Source organism: Myotis daubentonii, chromosome 7, assembly GCF_963259705.1.
Source record: "Myotis daubentonii chromosome 7, mMyoDau2.1, whole genome shotgun sequence".
Taxonomy (NCBI): domain Eukaryota; kingdom Metazoa; phylum Chordata; class Mammalia; order Chiroptera; family Vespertilionidae; genus Myotis; species Myotis daubentonii.
The window spans coordinates 62,326,726-62,344,611 of NC_081846.1; the positions used below are offsets into that span (position 1 = coordinate 62,326,726).

General features: G+C 36.3%; 1 protein-coding gene across 3 annotated transcripts in view; it reads left to right on the forward strand.

Moving 5' to 3' along the window:
• STAM2 (signal transducing adaptor molecule 2) overlaps positions 1 to 12,809 on the forward strand; it is a 40,304-nt gene extending 27,495 nt beyond the window's left edge. For 2 of the 3 annotated variants that reach the window (XM_059704452.1, XM_059704454.1), the window contains 6 exons: positions 1,224 to 1,306; positions 1,449 to 1,536; positions 2,766 to 2,820; positions 5,681 to 5,834; positions 8,031 to 8,200; positions 10,350 to 12,809. In XM_059704452.1, the coding sequence (XP_059560435.1) occupies positions 1,224 to 1,306; positions 1,449 to 1,536; positions 2,766 to 2,820; positions 5,681 to 5,834; positions 8,031 to 8,200; positions 10,350 to 10,578 (779 nt within the window). In that variant the 3' untranslated portion in view covers positions 10,579 to 12,809. The remainder of the gene's footprint in view (positions 1 to 1,223; positions 1,307 to 1,448; positions 1,537 to 2,765; positions 2,821 to 5,680; positions 5,835 to 8,030; positions 8,201 to 10,349) is intronic. The other variant, XM_059704453.1, reaches the window with a different exon arrangement.
• The last annotated feature ends 5,077 nt before the right edge of the window (positions 12,810 to 17,886 follow it).

The window sequence follows — 17,886 nt, forward strand, 5'->3', positions numbered from 1 at the left end:
ACAGTCTGGATCCCTCGCTCCTAACTGCCTGTCTGCTTGCTCCTTACTGCATGCCTGCTCGCTCCTTACTGCTTGGCTTGCCGCTCCTTAGCGCTGCCGTGGAGGCAAGAGAGGCTCCCACCACCGCTGCTGCACTTGCCAGCCGTGAGCCCAGCTTCTGGCTGAGTGGTGCTCCCGCTGTGGGAGCGCACTGACCAGCAGGGGGCAGCACCTGCATTGAGTGTCTGCCCCCTTGTGTTCAGTGCGCATCATAGTGACTGGTTGTTCCACCATAATGGTTGCTGGGCTTTTATATATATATAGATAGTATATGATAACAACACTCAATTAACATTTAAATAGTTTGAGGGTATATATATAAATTATTTTTCAACCTTCTCTATATGAGAGGTTTTTTTCGTTTTGTATTGTGCTGCTTTAATTATTAAAGTTAAGTTGCGGTCAAGTCTATTTTTGTTCATATAGGAAATACTTTTTTTATAGCAAGGAAAGAGTGTAGAAAGTCAGGTGTCGCACAGGCGACAAAGAAGAGAATGAGCAAGTATGAGTCAGTTTACTGCTAAAACTCATGTTGTTAATATCTCAGAAAATTGTGCTGTGAATATTTTCATCTTTTTTGCTGCTTATTATTAAATTTTTTCTTTTACTGTTCATTTCACTTTTAAATTTTCATTTACATTTCATGTCCTTTTTATTTTTAAAGTGTTTATAGATTAAACAGTACATTAGACATGTGCTATATATAAGAAAGGTTAAAACAGGAAATCATTTAGAGGTCTGGAATGGATTAATTCATTTTACATTATTTCTAATGGGAAAAAATGATTCAATTTTTGATCAGCCTTCCAGAAATGAATACCCTACTCTTCTATATTTATTCACTCTAGTGGTAATACCCATTTTCCAGAAAATGCCTGTTATGATCGTTCCCATTAATATTGCTTGCTTGTTCCACTAGAATGAAGTGCCATCAGGGCAGGTATTCTTGTCTGTTTCACTCACTGGTGTATTTCCAATGCCTAGAACAATGCCTGGCACATAGTAAGAGCTAAATATTTGTGGCATCAATAATTGAACATATGTAATAACGTATGAAATGCAATGATTGTACTATTTCAAGGATTACCTTTTTTTCTTATTGATAAATACAGACTGCTTAGAAACGAATGACTAAAAGACCGTAGTAAATGTTGAGGAACTTAAAGTTTACTTTGTTTTCATAGCAGCTGTGGACAAATTGAATGTAATTGATGATGAAGAAGAAGAAATTAAGATATCAGAGCCTGAGCCTGTTTATATAGATGAGGTAGAGCCCTTCTTTTGTTTAATAGTTAAATTATCACGACTTTTAAAATGCACTGTCCTTGAAAATGCTTGGAAAGAGTAATTTCTATGTTCATTGAAATGAAAACTCTAGTAAGTTTTTAAAGTATCCTATTATTTTTTAGGATAAGATGGATAGAGCCCTGCAGGTACTCCAGAGTATAGATCCAACTGATTCCAAACCAGACTCCCAGGACCTCTTGGACTTAGAAGGTACTTAGTGAATATGAGGGATTACTTTACTGTCCTCTAATGTTTTAGTGGTTTATAACATCTTAAATTTCTTCTGCCTTGTGTTTGCTTGTAGGGATTAGAAATCTGTGGCAGGAAACAGAATAGTATAGTTAGTTACACAGTAAACATATTACTTGGAGATTGTTGTTATAAATCTGCCTATCCTCTTCCAGAAGAAAGTCTTTGTGTTTCTGTAAGCCCACTAATGAAATTGGCCGAAGAGATTGGCAGCCTAAAAAAGGACAGAATAAGAAATAACAGCCTATTAATAACTTAATTGAGTCAAAATATTAAAAATTCTTATTCCTGTTTTTATTCTCTTGTATAATTTTAAAGGTCAAAATTATACATGATCTGTGTTAACTTCGTAATGTAGTCATTTGATGCATACTGATGTCTTTATAATCCTCAAGGAATTGAAACCAAGCAAATGTTTTTATGCCCTTTTTTTTAAAAAATATATTTTATTGATTTTTTTACAGAGAGGAAGGGAGAGAGAGAGAGAGTTAGAAACATCAATGAGAGAGTAACATCGATCAGCTGCCTCCTGCACACTCCCCACTGTGGATGTGCCCGCAACCCAGGTACATGCCCTTGACCGGAATCGAACCTGGGACCTTTCAGTCCGCAAGCCGACGCTCTATCCACTGAGCCAAACCGGTTTCGCCGTTTTTATGCCTTTTAAAAAAGTTCTTTGAGGGAAAAATCTTTACCAATGGATAAATCTTAAATCTTTCAATAGAAGAAAGTCTAGTTATGACTATGGAATATTGTGGTCATTATATCAGTGTTTAATTTGGAAATACACGTTTAATTGTGAAATGGCTTAAATAAATGAAAAATGTTCCTATTTCATCTGTTCATAATTACATATTTTATACACTGACTCAAGTTTATTTTACTTAGCTAATGATAGTTTCCTAGGTATTTTTAAGATTTTGAGATAACTCCAAATTTCACAGCCTGTAAAACTTCGTACTTTTAGAGAACACAGTGGAATTTCTGGGTTTTTTTTACTTTGCCTTTGGTCACATGATATTAATATTGGTGCTGAATAGTATTAAAATTAGGTCTTATATAGTCCTTCCTTTAGCATTCTCTTTGTATTATGCATGGTGTTGCATAGTGGTGCTCTGTTGTTAAACATTGTTTAAATTTACTTAAACTGGTTTAAGTTTAAAGATTTTAAAATACGTTTATATTTACAGGTATCTGCCAACAGATGGGTCCAATGATCGATGAAAAACTTGAAGAGATTGATAGGTGAGATTCTTTGTGGTCAGTCTGGTCAATCTATTGAAATTATTTCTCAGTTTCTGAAACTCTTACCAACTAGTAGCAAAGTGCTACTTTTTATTTTGGTAAAAAAAAATTTTTTTTCATGGCAACAGAGTATCTGTAGAAGCATGGACTCTTGCTCTTATGGTGCCAGTCTTCATTTTCTTACTTGGGCTGGAATTGCAGGATAATAAATAATGAAGAATAAATTTGTATAGAGTGCAAAATGAGAACAGGGATCTTAGCCAGGCATTGTCTTGTTATGTGATGAGAATTAGTATTTGTAAAACTTTCAAATGAAATTTCCCTTTTATTTGTGAAGCTAAATCCAATGAACATACCTTCTTTTATTTTGCTTCCTTGTATTTCTGTTGTGTTTTTAAATTCATTACCCCGGCTACTCTTACTCTTACTCTTAGAAATAGCAGCAGCACGGAAAGATAGGCTATCAGGGTATTGATCTTTTTATTTATTTTTAGCCCCTTCTGTTCCTCAGAGCTTTCTATCTGAGGGAGAATAGTGAAGGGAAGATAAGGATAATAAGGCGTTAGTGTTTCATAGTCATCCCTTTTTAGATTCTGTTTATTGAACTGCTATATAAAGCCTCACAAGAACAGGGACTACTTTACTTACTGCCTTCACCAGAGAAGGGTAGTAGCAGCAAGTTTTTCTAGTCACTGGAGATTATAGTCTTCGTTCCGTCGGGCTTTTGTAATAAATTCTTTGTATTTCCTACAGAAATGAAAAATACATCCCTGTTGCACTTAATGGAATGATAGTGGTATTCTCATCACATTTTATTGTTCTTATTTTGAGGAAAGCATTAACTATCTATTTAAACATCTGCTACTTTGGTTTCGGTGCAGGGGTGTTAATGGTCAATGAATGATCAAACTGGAAAAGGAGCCTGTGGTTAATTCTTAGCCATACTTCTGTTAGCATGGACACTAATGTCTGAAGCTTCCTGTGTGGTTTACAACTGATACTTCTGAAAGTATGACCTACCTCATACAGTCACACATGCAAGAGAGGAAACAGCATATTTTGTTTGTTTCAGGTATAACATTCTTAAAGAGGATAGGTGATAAGTCTTGATAGGTCTCAGGCCAGCTCATTTATTTGCGAGCCCTGTGTCTGTCTGTTTGCTGGCCTCTGCCCCTTGTCTCTTAGGCCTCTTGCGTATATATGAAAAAGAGCTACTTTTAACACATTGTTTGTGGGTAGTTTTTATCGCGCGCTAACAGGTGGCGCGAGCCATTTTTGCGCAAATGGCAACGTTCAGTAAAATTACGATAACTTTAGTTTACGTATTTATACGTTACCCGCATTCTACTGCTAGTCTATAAGAAACGTATTAATACGTGTCCCGTGCTCTACTACACTGGTAGAACGTATAAATACGTAAAATGTATAAATACGTTTCCCGCATACAATGTGTTTTAATAAACAGGCTGGATGGATGCCTGATAAAGTGACCATGTAACTTCTATGAACTTGTCAGTTGCAAAGGGAGTTGTTTATTCCTCCCAGCGGGACAGACGGGTACTAAGTCAGAAGGATTTTCTCTGGAGTTCCTTGGGCAAATTGAAAATATATTCTCTTATTTGGGTTTGTTTTTACATAATAAGATATCTCGTTTCACTCACTTTCTCAAAAGAAATCAACAAATAAAAGCAGTAGAGACTAGTTTATATAACATCATTTTCATTTTCAGGGATAATTATTAAAAAATTTTTTCAGTTGATCCTTTCATGAATATAAGCAAATGGAAATATGCATGATTTTGTTTGTGACTGTGTTTTTATTTCAGTCATATTGTATTTCATAGCAGACTCTGGGTCTTGCCTGAGTTCTTTCTTCTACTAAGATTTTTAATTAAGGCCTGGACTCTTTCCGAAATTGAGAATTTTTTTTTCTTTGTAATTGAGTTTCCAACAGAAATCTCTAACACATGGAACAAAATTCTCCTAGCACCAAAATTATGATTTGATTGCATTTTATGAGGTGTGGAAAGGACTAGTTTTATGAAGTCACATTAGCTAGTTATTATAAGAATTAAATAATTCCTCCTCCTGTTTTTCAGCTGCCTCCTGCACACCTCCCACTGGGGATGTGCCCGCAACCAAGGTACATGCCCTTGACCGGAATTGAACCCGGGACCCTTCAGTCCGCAGGCCAACACTCTATCCACTGAGCCAAACTGGCTAGGGCCAATTACCCTTTTTGTCTTTTATTCGATAGGATGTTCAGTTTCATTAAATTTCTACAGCAACTTTCCACTAATGATACATAAAAATTTTGAAGGAAATGTAGTAGTAAGAAAAATTAGCTCCCTCAGGCTGGTGTGTATCTGTGCTGGAGGGTTGGATTCCTGGTTTAGGGCAAGTAGGATTGTACAAGGTGGGGCAAAAGTAGGTTTACAGTTTCTCGTATGGCAAATAATATAAGAATAAGTTCTGTGTTTTGCATACTCATAACTATAAACCTACTTTTGCCCCACCCTGTATATAAAGAACTATTTAAAATATGAATAGAAAATGTGCTATATTTGCCTAACTGGCGTAGCTCAGTGTTGGAACGTCAGCCTATGAACCAGGAGGTCACAGTTTGATTCCTGGTCAGGGTACATGCCCGGACTGGGGGCTCGATCCCTAGTGGGCGGTGCGTAGGGGGCAGCTGATCAGTGATTCTCTCATATCATTGATGTTTTTCTCCCTCTTCCTTCCTCTCTGAAATCAGTAAAAATATATTTTGAAAAAATGTGCTACATTAAAAAATAATTTGTGTTGCTAAATATATGCTTAAAAACTATGAAGAGTATTAAAGTGCTTTTCTTCTATATCAGGAAGCATTCAGAATTGTCTGAGTTGAATGTAAAAGTCTTAGAAGCTCTGGAACTCTATAACAAATTGGTGAATGAAGCACCAGTGTATTCAGTTTATTCAAAGCTCCATCCTCCAGCACATTACCCACCTTCATCAGCTGGGGTTCCAATGCAGGTGAGCATGTTTTTTTAGAATATTTTTAAAATTAAAAAAATAGTTTAAAGTTTTAAAGCATGGTATTAAATTTTCTATGGTTCATGAATAAAATTATAAAACTCATTTTTGATAGTCAAAAAATATTGGCTAAATAATTAGTGCTCACCAGGACAAATTAGATACTGATATTTCACAAATACATTTTCGTTCATTTTTAACAAAATAAAGAGACTACTAAATATATGAGAGGACTTTTGGTTCTTTTTATGCTTTGTAAATATAAAGCATAAATCTTTAAAGTATATGTAAGTCCTTTTTGTAAGTATAGAGTATAGATCCTTAGATTTTAGGACACTGTGTAACATATCAGAAGTCTTCCACATGAGGTACTGATGCTGTTCCTATTGCTCAACAAGCAAGATTTAACATTTCTGTCAAGATTTCTTTGACTTGTGTGATTATTAAAAGGTTTAGTTAATGAACTACTTTTGTAGTTCAGATCATGTTTTATGTTTTCTTAGATGCATGACTTAAATTGGTAAAATTTCATGTATCATGAGGATATGATGCCGGCTTATTGATGCAGGTTCAGTAAGCTATACATGAAAAGCATCTTTTCGCAGGACTTTACACCTTACGTATGCTTCCCAGCTGAAGTGAATACTTATTTATCAGTTTCCAGTATTCTGAAGCCTTTTTCAAATTTCAGCCAGTTAGCAATTGAATTCAGAATGAGCTTTGATGAACAGAATTCGTGTTAATTTATGAAAACTGGTATGTAAAGGATGGTGTGAAGGAGAGGCCAAAAAGAGAAGAGAATGTGGATGCGTAATCTAGATGACTTGAGATAACATAATTGTTAAGTAGAAAAAGAATAGTTACTATGGTAACTGTCACATCAAACAAGATGCCTTTATCAAATATGCTATGCCCTTAACTTTTGAAAACGATGGAAGAGTCATTACAATGAAAGTAGAAAGGATTTCTGGGTGCAGAAGACATCTGGAGTGTATTCAATATTGCTTCTCTTTTCAGAGCTATTTGCTGCTGCTGTGAAAATGGAACAAAATAGAAATGTCTACCATTTATATTAAAAGAATTATATTATATTTGCTTCTTTGTATGTCTGGAAAGGGTTGTCATTCTTATGTCAGGTTTTTGTGTTTAGTTGCATACGATTTACAACCTGTACTTTGCTACACACAACTCAATTATTTAAAAAGTTAGATTTCTATCACTTTGATTCTTTACTTCTGGACTATTCATTCATAACAGCATTTGAAATAGTCAAAGTTCCTATTCTATCTTGAAGAAAAGTGTCCATACTAGGAAAACCTGGTTTGACACACCATTAATTCTGGTGAGAAACCCTAACTGCACAAGAGGTCCATTCGCAGTCTCAGTCTGTCGTCAGTGAGTTGTTACAAGTCTGCCGAGGAAGTGAAGGATTGCACTTAATGTATTGATTTGGCATTTCTAGCATTCTGAATTTTCATTTCAATAATTTTTGCTTAAAAATAGTTTAAAACTGGAGTGATGATAGTTGCTATATTATATTTATTAAACATGTACATTGTTTTGAATTCTGCAATTAATAGACAGATGTTAGATCCTGTACTTAAGATGTTACTCTGAAAATTAAGTAGGTTACATATAAATAACCAAAGGGACTTAGACCGTTTTGCTATTTCATAAATATACATCTCCTTTATCCACAAAATTACTCTTTACTTTTGTCCTGTCTTAGAGGCAGGAAGTAAGGACATATTGCCAGGGAGGACCCTGCCCTGATGCCGTTATTCTTCTACATAGTCTCATTCCTCAACATATTCTCCTAAGTGTCATTCTTAGGAAGGAGCTGAATTAAGTCATCCGGGGGTGCAGGTGAAGAAGGTCATCTTTCTGGTGGTTGTCCTTCACGGGAGTATTTAGTTTTCTGTGGCACTACAGCAGGACACTTTTTGGAGTAATAGGCAACCTGGATGGATTTCAATTTGCTACTTAAAAACACACCACCTCCTTTCCTTTCAACCCCCCGCATAATAAAAGAACAACCAAGAAAATCATAAATTCCCATAGATTGGCACTCCACTTTCTATACTGGGGTGAATGGATTGGTAAAACCAAGAACATTTTATTTCATTTAAGTCTTTAAATATATTGTTAGATAGATGTTTGGGAGTTCAGTGAGTCAATTTTTCTCTTTGATAATAGACATACCCAATTCAATCACATGGTGGAAATTATATGGGTCAAAGCATTCACCAAGTTACTGCTGCCCAAAGCTACAGCCTCGGACCAGATCAGATTGGTCCACTGAGATCTCTGCCTCCAAATGTGAATTCCTCAGTGACAACGCAGCCTGCGCAGGCTCCGTATATGAGGTAAGTTTTGGGAGCTGTGTTAATTGTATAATTGGGTGCATTACATTTTCACAGACTTTCAGAAGGAGAATAAGTAGACCCTTCTCCTTGTAATAATAGTGCTATCTTTTACTGTTGAGATAAAGTTATAGAACTGCCCATTCATAATTTCATGAAGTCAGAATGATGCTGCCCTTAGCTTTATTACCCACACTCAGATGGTTGCCCATGGCTTATAGTCTGGGTCCTGGAACAAAATAAAGCTAACTGTCCACAGGGACCAAGCCCATGATATACTTTAGCATATATATACACCATAGCATGGTGCTGTAATCAGACTAGCAAAGTAGTCCCAGACATATTTACCAGTATGCATGCCTAACCTCAGGAACCTGTTATTTTGACTCTTAAAGAAGTGTGTTTGAGTTGGGGAATTTGTGGTCTAATTTTTTATGATAACACTTCTATTCTGAAAATCATATTTAAATCTTGCCTTCTATTAACTTTGCTTAGCCACACCGAATGTGCACTCCATATAATCATGTGTAGATGATCTCTGAGGTCTCTCCCTACTCTTAAATTCCATAAGTATACATTTTAGCTATCTGGAAATTAAATAAACTTGTTCATATTGGTGTTGGATTAAAATGCAAAATTTTGTTATCTTGGGTAACACTAAGAATTATAGAGAAGAAACAGGTAGTGTAAACATTAATCCTTCTATACTGTGAGCAGTGTATTTGGTGTAATTTAAAATTACGTATCTTTTAAGATAAATGTATGTAGTTACAGGAATAAACAGAAGTCCTGTAATTTAGTGTGATTTTTCAACTTAGTTTTCTTTTAATAGTGTTAATAAGTAAACTATAGGTCAGAACTATCTTGCAGGTAGATGCAGGTTCCTATGTAGAGTACACCATTTTCTCTGCCTTCATTAATTTTATGTAGGGATTTAGATTAGGCTGACAATCGGGCAGCTTTGAAAGTGCTCTGCCAAAGGAAAGAGGAAAGAATATGTGAGGAAAACAGGTGGGCTCCTTCGTGCTGAATGGAGAGATGAGGAAGGGAGAAAGAACATGGGCTAAAGGTGTACTTGAGCGGAGCGGGGGCGGGGGGGCGGGGGGCGGCGGGGGTTTGTTCCCATTGAAGCTGCCCAGGATTCTGCTGTCGGAAACAGTCTGTAGCTCCCCAAAAGATTTTTAAATTATTTCAGATTAAATGGACCTTGTTATCTTATATTTTTTACTTTTTGAGTACTTTCTTCTTACCAAATAGAAAAATTACATTAACCAGTTAACTGCCACGTGTCCAAAATGGAAACCATCCCCACACACCATGATATTTTGAATTTAATTAATCATCTGACTCGAGTTGAATGAAGGATGTCATCTTCTTGCGAGGTGCATGGTTCGATCATTTCTTCATCTGATGCCATTTATGGGGGTTGAATTTCATTTGCGCAATATATTACAACAATAAATTCAATAATAAAATAATGACAATTTTCAGTTCTACGGAAATATCAACAAAAGCGAGCGCAAAATGAAAATAAACTGTCAACATGAAAAGCCTCGAAAACACTAAATTTTGTTGATGTTCCAAAGACAAAATCTGTAAAAAAATAATGAAGAATGCACACCATGTTTACCATTTAGGCGTGAAATTCATGATAACACAAATCTCAATGAACAAAAAAAACTCTCAAGTGTCACAGTGTTTCTCTTGCGTGTCTGAGTGGCAGCCCTATATGTTGATATTGGAATTTCTTCCATATGCGCTGGAATATTTACAAATTTAAGTTACCATAATTTTCTTTACAAACCTAGAGATGTCACACAAGTCTGATTTTAAAATTGGGCAAACAGAGCTCCAGTGGTGCAATCGGTTAGCGCGCGGTACTTATAAAATTGGGCGACCAGAGTTGATATGCGAGATTTGCGGCTATAGATGCGCATGGCATGTGGGGAAGGTCTGCCACTTGTGTCTTATAGCGTACAGAGGGTTAACAGTGCTAGATAGGTAGAGTGAGTAAATCACAATTGGAATAGCAGAGGTAATAAACTTGAAAAGATAGAAAAGGCATTTTTATTTTCTCAGGATGATTGATTTCTGACCATAACCTAGACTATGCAAAGTAAACATGGTTTTCTTTTTAAAATCTTGTTTGTAGTCCTGGACAAGACCCTGTTTCCAATCCTACTTATATGAACCAGAGCTCTGCCCTTCCATCAGCTGCTGGCACAGCTGCTTACACGCAGCAGATGGGGATGTCTGTGGACCTGTCGTCTTACCAGAACACTGCGGCCAGTCTGCCACAGCTGGCAGGCTTCCCCATGGCAGTTCCAGCGCACGCCATGGCCCAGCAGCAAACAAATTACCACCAGCAGCCTCTCCTTTAGAAACAAGCCAGACGTTTTCTTGAAAGCCTTTCTATGTGTATTATTCGACCATTATAACTCTAATCTGAAAATATTAAGAGGAAAAAAAATTTTTTTCTGAGGATGGACCATGAATAAAGCACAAAAACTCTTACTCTACTAGGCCATAAAAGGGTTTTTATCAGTCCAGTTTGTTTGAAGTCAAACTTTTCAACAGAGGCAGCTTCCAATTAGTTTTGTCTTAATTTCAAATTTCTCTACACAAATCTGGATACCCAATAAGTAGCCTTATGACATTAAACAGCATGATATGTTTACGTTTTATAAAGAAACCATCCTTTATCCCTAAAATGTCATGTTAATTGGGAGAGCACCGAAACCTTTAAATATATTTTGTCTGCATATTTTTTTTCAGTTTCCCACACACCATTATTTTTAAAGGCAAATATCTTATTGTGCAAGCATTTATCTTGCCAACATATTTCCTTTTGGCACCTTAAATTGCAGTTGTATTTGCAGTACTGTCAGTTTTGCTCTCAGTGTTATGTTGAGTAATAATTAGCATATCATTGTCTACAGTAGCAAGAGAAATTTGGAAGGAACCAAGTGTTTTCTGTTATTAAAAGTGAAGACCATGTAAATGCAGAGGTGTGATAAAGCATTTAGCTAGTCCCCTAGTCATGCCAGTAGTGGGCTAAGGAGTGCCCCAGAAAACATTTCCATTCCCTGGAAAACATTTCTTTTCCTGCAAGGGTCCCTGAAATTTAGAATTGCCACTGTACTGACCTTTTCAAATGACTGGCCATTCTGGGATGAGATGTGGTCCCTGTGTTTCCTTCATGCAGTGGGTGTGAAGAGATGCTACATTTCCTTTTTACCATAATGTGAATTTGAGCCATGAGACATTCCCAATAGTTGGATGTGATGGATGCCAACCATGGATGATAAGTGTGTTTTTGTTGATACATTGCTGCTTCACAGGCGATTCAAGTACCATTGCTGTGCCAGGCTGTCGAAAAATTGGGCCATTTCTTTCTGAGCCTATGGGATAACAGCAGGCAGTGGATTGATAGGGAAGCTATCAAGACAGTTTTTCTGAAATCTACATTTTAAATGAGCTTATAGTACTAACAGATCCCACTGTAGGAATTGGGTAGTGACTCAATAGGGATTGTTTTCTAAAAATTCCCACACTATTGCGTCATCTACCAATTTTTTAGATAACACAAAATAGAAAATGCAAATACATATGCCTTCAGATATATAATATTTAGACTGGGAAAAACAATAAATGTACGTTTAGTTTTAAAAAGTTAATTGTATGGAAGCAAGATTTCTGTATTACTTTTTAAAGAAACCCCTTAATCATTCTACTAAGAATCCATGTGAAATAGTGCTCTACAAATTTTTATCATATACTGTTTAAAGAAATTTGATTCTAAGTATATTCCTTTTTCAAGGAAATAGTATCCTAGAACAACATGGTCCATATACCACTTGGCCTACACTTAAAGGGAAAAACAAGCAGTATGTTCTGTTTTTCATCCAGTGTTTCTTTTCCTTCCATGTGAATTAAATTATATACTTATAAAAAATTCTAAAATGGCACCTTACCTTTTGGAAACAAATCTATTCTTTAAAGAATGCAAAACACAAAAAACATTTACAAAGCTGCTCTTGATAACAGTTAATGTTTGCATATATATATGGAAAGTCTTTTTTTTCTCCCAAACAATATTTAATAAACAGCTATTTTAATATTTGTGTAAATATTTTATGTATAATTGTCATTGGAATTGTAAAAGCTGAATTCTTCAGAAGTTGAACTAGTATAAATATTGCACACCCACTAAATCGAGATCAGCCAATTGAGTAGTTTTGGAATAATGTAACATGCAACATGTATATAAATAGTGAATATTGGCACTTATCTGTGAAATTTTATACATTCAGAAGTTTCTTCTCCCTCTTAAAATAATTTTATTTTTGCCATATTGTAATGAAGTTTGTGTTGCAGGTTGTTGATAGTATGAAAATGTTATTAAATTGGTGTACTGAGATCTTTTTAGTGTTGAGAAATACAGGTTGTTATTTTTCTTTTCTATGATCTTAGGGATTGTATTTATTTTAAAACCTGTTTATAATTAAATGTTTTCTGCCAAAGGAACTGTCTAACATCAGATTTCTACATTGGATTCATACTTACTGTTTTGATATAAAAAATAAAAATAACTTCTGCTATTTCACATGAAGTCTTGGCACATCAGAAAGAATTCCTGAAATTGCAATTTTCATTAATCTAGAAAACTTTCTCCTGGGTGTTAAAATATATGAAGCGGGATATGGTTTTTTGTTGTTGTTAATCCTCACCTGAGGATATTCTTTGCATTGATTTTTAGAGAGAGTGGAAGGGAGAGGGAGAAACAGAAACATTGATTGGTTGCCTCCTGCACATGCCCAACAATGGAAGATCGAGCCTTCAACCAAGATACGTGCCCTTGACTGGAATCGAACCTGCGGCCCTTCAGTCCATGAGCTGACATTCTATCTACAGAGCCAAACTGGCTAGGGCTGGGTATGTTCTTATAGTGTGGAAAATGTAGTCTACCAACATTGTCTTTTAATTTGATGATTTATTTATAAAGTTACTTGAACATGAAATGGTTATAATTATCAATTATGATAATTGAAAGATACATTGTCATCATATGCAATTTCCAGTAGTTGATTTTTGACCACATAGATTTCACTGTACATTTTGAAGATGTTTGGTTATAAAATTTCACCTTCCAGATTGTTAACAAATTAATTTTAAATGTTAAAAAAATTATGGCTTGGGGACTTTTTAAAAAGTTTTTCATAGTAAAAATTGTATGTGTCAAGTCTCCTGACTTCCAGGAGAGAATTTATTGAAGTTATTTTTGTAAGTAACAAATTATAAAGAATAGAGCACCGATCTATTTGTCATACTAAGTTTCTATCAAAAGACATTTTCCTCATTTGCTTCCATCAGTTTTAGTCAATAAAGGGGAGGACCCAGTTCTAAGGGTTTGATTTTTAAAAATTTATTTTCTTTTGAAGATTAAAAATTTATTTTTTAAAGTTTCCCCAGAAGATTTAATTCTAATATTACCAAGCTAAATTGGAATTAGACTTTTAAAAAAGCCTTACTGTGTCAAAAAGAAATTATGTTGCTGACATAGTGTAATGGGATGAATAGTGTCCCCCCAAAATTCATGTTAACCCAGAATGTCAGAACTTGACCTTATTTGGAAAAAGTCTTTGTAGTATATAATTAGTTAAAGGTTTTGGGGTGACATCCTGGATTTAGGTAGATCCTAAATCCAATGACTGATGTCCTTATAAGAAGAGAAGACACAGAGACACAGTGAGCAAGGCATGTGAAGATGGAGGCAGAAATTGGAGTTTCGCTGCCACAAATCAAGTACTGCCTGCAGCCACTAGAAGTTGGAGGAAGCAAGGAGCCTTCCCCAGAGCCTAGAGCAGTGATGGCGAACCTATGACACGCGTGTCAGAGGTGACACGCGAACTCGGTTTTTTTTGGTTGATTTTTCTTTGTTAAATGGCACTTAAATGTATAAAATAAATATCAAAAATATAAATCTTTGTTTTACTATGGTTGGAAACATCAAAAAATTTCTATATGTGACATGGCACCAGAATTAAGTTAGGGTTTTTCAAAATGCTGACACGCCGAGCTCAAAAGGTTCACCATCACTGGCCTAGAGGGAAATTGGTCCTGCTGACACCTTCATTTCTAATTTCTAGCCTTTAGAACTGAGAGGGAAGAAATTTATGTTGTTTAAGTCACAGTTTGAAGTACTTTGTTAGGGCATCCTAGGAAACTAATAAACATAGATAAAATATGCAGCGAAATTGAGTGCCAAGCATTCCAAACTTATAAGATTGGCTAAAATTGTCACAAGACTTCTGAGACAAATGTCTAGTCCAATAGCAGTTTTTATGTTTTCTAAACTAGAATGAAATGGCCTGGATAAATGAAACCAAACTCCCAGTTAATTCCACAATCCCATTTTACTGATTTTTTTAAACACCACATCTGCATTTCAATAATTGATTTCTTTATGCCAGAGGTGTTAACAAATAATTTATACATTTACTGTCCACTCTTCTGCCCATCTTGAGTAGTGGGTGTTGGAAGGGAGATGTTCAAAGACAGAGGAACAGAAGACACAAAACTGGATGAATATTCCCCACAAATAATACCGAAGAATAGAGTTTGGTTTTGTTCTTATTTTACACCACTTAATATCCTAAAGAGTAAAATAAAGGCTTCCCGGTACCGTTATAGTGAATCAGTGACCTTTACTGATGACACTTTGGTCAAAGGAGCCAGCTATCATTGTTTAAGAATGAGATGATACATATAATTAGCCTATTTATTTGTTCTTTCATTTATTCATTTATTTATCCTCATCTGAGGATATGTTTTACTGATTTTAAAGAGAGAGGAAAGGGGAGAGAAACAGCCATGTGAGAGAAACATCAATCAGTTGCCTCCTGTACATGTGCCCACTAGATATTGAACCCACAACCTAGTTATGTGCCCTGACCAGAAATCGAACCTGTAACCTTTTGGTGCACAGGATGATGCTCCAACCAACTGAGCCACACTGGCCAAGGTATAATATAATTAGCCATTTTAAAGTGAACATGATTCAGTGGCATTTAGAACATTCACAATGTTGTACAAACACCACCTCTAGTTCCAAAATTAGAACTTTGTGTCTTTTTTCGCTTAGCATAATGTTTGTGAGGTTCATTTCCACATAGACCACTGTATGTGAGATTCACATACATATACTGTGGTCTGTGTTGTTCATGTGTTGGTGGTCCTTGGGCTGTTCCCACCTTTTGGCTATTGTGAATAGTGCTGCTATGGATGTGTGTGCACCTGTATTTCAGTACCAATTTCCAGTTCTTTGAGATACATGGTAATTCTGTTTGATTTTTTGAGGAACTGCCAAACTTAACACAGCTGAAAAATTTTACATTCCCACTAACGATTAATGTTCCAATGTCCCTACATCCTCACCAAGGTTTATTTCCTGTTTTTAAAAATTATAGCCATTCTAGCAGATGTTGAAGTACTTCATTGTGGTTTTAGTTTGCATTTCTCTAACGGCTAATGATGTTGAGCATCTTTTCACGTGCTTGTTGGCCATTTGTATAACTTGTTTGGAGAAATGTCTAAGTCTTTTGCCTATTTTTTAATTGGGTTGTCTTTTTGTTGTTGGGTTGTAATAGTTATTTATATATTCTGGATACTAGACCCTTACTAGATAAACGATTTGCAGATATTTTCTCTCATTCTGTAGGTTGTCTTTTCTCTTTTTAATGATGATCTTTGATTCACAGAAGTTTTAATTTTGATGAAATCCAGTTTATTTTTTCTTTTGTTGCTTATGCTTTTGGTATCATATCTAAGAGTCCATTGCCAAATCCAGGGTCATGAAAATTTTCTATTCTAAGATGTTTATGGTTTTAGCTCTTATAGTTAGGTCTGTGACCCATTTTGAGTTAAATCGTGTACATGGTGTGAGGTAGGAGTCCAGCTTCATTGTTTTGCATGAGGTAGTTACCCAACTAAGACTGTTCTTTGACCAGCCACTCTCTGACACTGCTATAACACACCCTACGGGTAGTCAGTTCTAGGACCTAAGTTGTACAACTATGACAGATCAACCCTATAGCTATATAGTTGGCAGTCCTAAGGGGTGACAGCCTTGTCCTCACCTGATCACTGTGTCACACACCTCAAGGGGTGTCAGTGCTATCTTGTTAGGATAGAGCTCCCAGTGGTGAACAGATATCACATGAACGAATGTGTTAAGATGTCAATGTAGAGACAGTTTTTAGCTGTCATATATTTTCCCCCTCCAAGTAACTTCAGACAAGTATTGTGAAAAGTGCATTGTCTAAAAAGAAAAACGGGACTTAAAATGCCAGCCAAAAATAAACTTACCATATTTCTTTCCTGGGAACCCCCCTAGGATTTTCACCTGTGAATCATTGGTCAAAACTGGGTCAAAAGGCTACTCACTTAAGAGGCAAGTGAGTCTGGGAAAGTGAATATTTTGTTTCCCAGCCTCTAAATGTATGGAGAGAAGGCAGGGGAGAAGATTGGAGTGAATATAGAGGGTTCCTTTATACAGTATCAATCACAGAGATAGTCCTGCCCACTGTGTTGCCAGTGTGGTAAATTCAAAGTCGAATTGCTCTGTCACTCTGCCAGGGTCAAATAAGCTCTTGTTAAGATTCTCTGGTATAAGCATACCATCGTTTTCAGTCAATAAAGGCTAGAATTAATATATTTACAGCTGACCTAATTGTTAAAACTGAGACCTTCTTTTATTATTTATTTATTTTTAAATATATTTTATTGATTTTTTACAGAGAGGAAGGGAGAAGGATAGAGAGTTAGAAACATCATGAGAGAGAAACATCGATCAGCTGCCTCCTGCACACTACCCACTGGGGATGTGCCCGCAACCAAGGTACATGCCCTTGACGGGAATCGAACCCGGGACCCTTGAGTCCGCAGGCCGATGCTCTATCCACTGAGCCAAACCAGTTAGGGCTGAGTGAGACCTTCTTTTAGAAACCTCCTTAAGAGAGACAGAGACCCTACAAGTGGAGATGGGAATAAAAGTTTCAAACTGCTCCTGTCTCTTCTATTTTGAAACATGAAAAAATTAAAAGATTTATTAGCATTTGTTAATGGAGTCAATAACATTATTATATGCTGGGGATGCTAAGAACTTGAGTTTCCACGCCTGAGCTGTATTTGTGGCTTCGCCATACACTCACTAGTTGTGTAATGGTAGGCATTGCACTTTGCCTTGATTGAAAACCATTTTCATGTACATTGTCATTGAATTCTCGTAACACTTGTTAGGAAGAGAGGCAGACAAAGGGATTAATCTTCACAAGCTAGTAAGTGGCAAAGCTGGGATTCTAAACCAGGCTCTGTCTCTTGCACAAGCATGTGCTTTTCCTCACTATACTAGAGGGACTATTACCTAGAAATAATTTGTGTGATAAGGTTGTCAAGTTATCTCCAGTGACAGCTTCCTTTCCCACAAAACACTGAGATGAATGGGGTCCCAAAGGGCTTCCCCAGGTAGAAAATGCCTTCAGATGTGAGAATACTCATGTAGGAAGAGCATAAGGGTGGCTGGATCTGTGTAATGTGTACCTTGCAGTACAATTAGCCCCGTCACGCAGGTGAGACCAGAGCTTGATGTAAACAGATGGGCTCTCTCTGAGATTCTGTGAGGAGGAGGG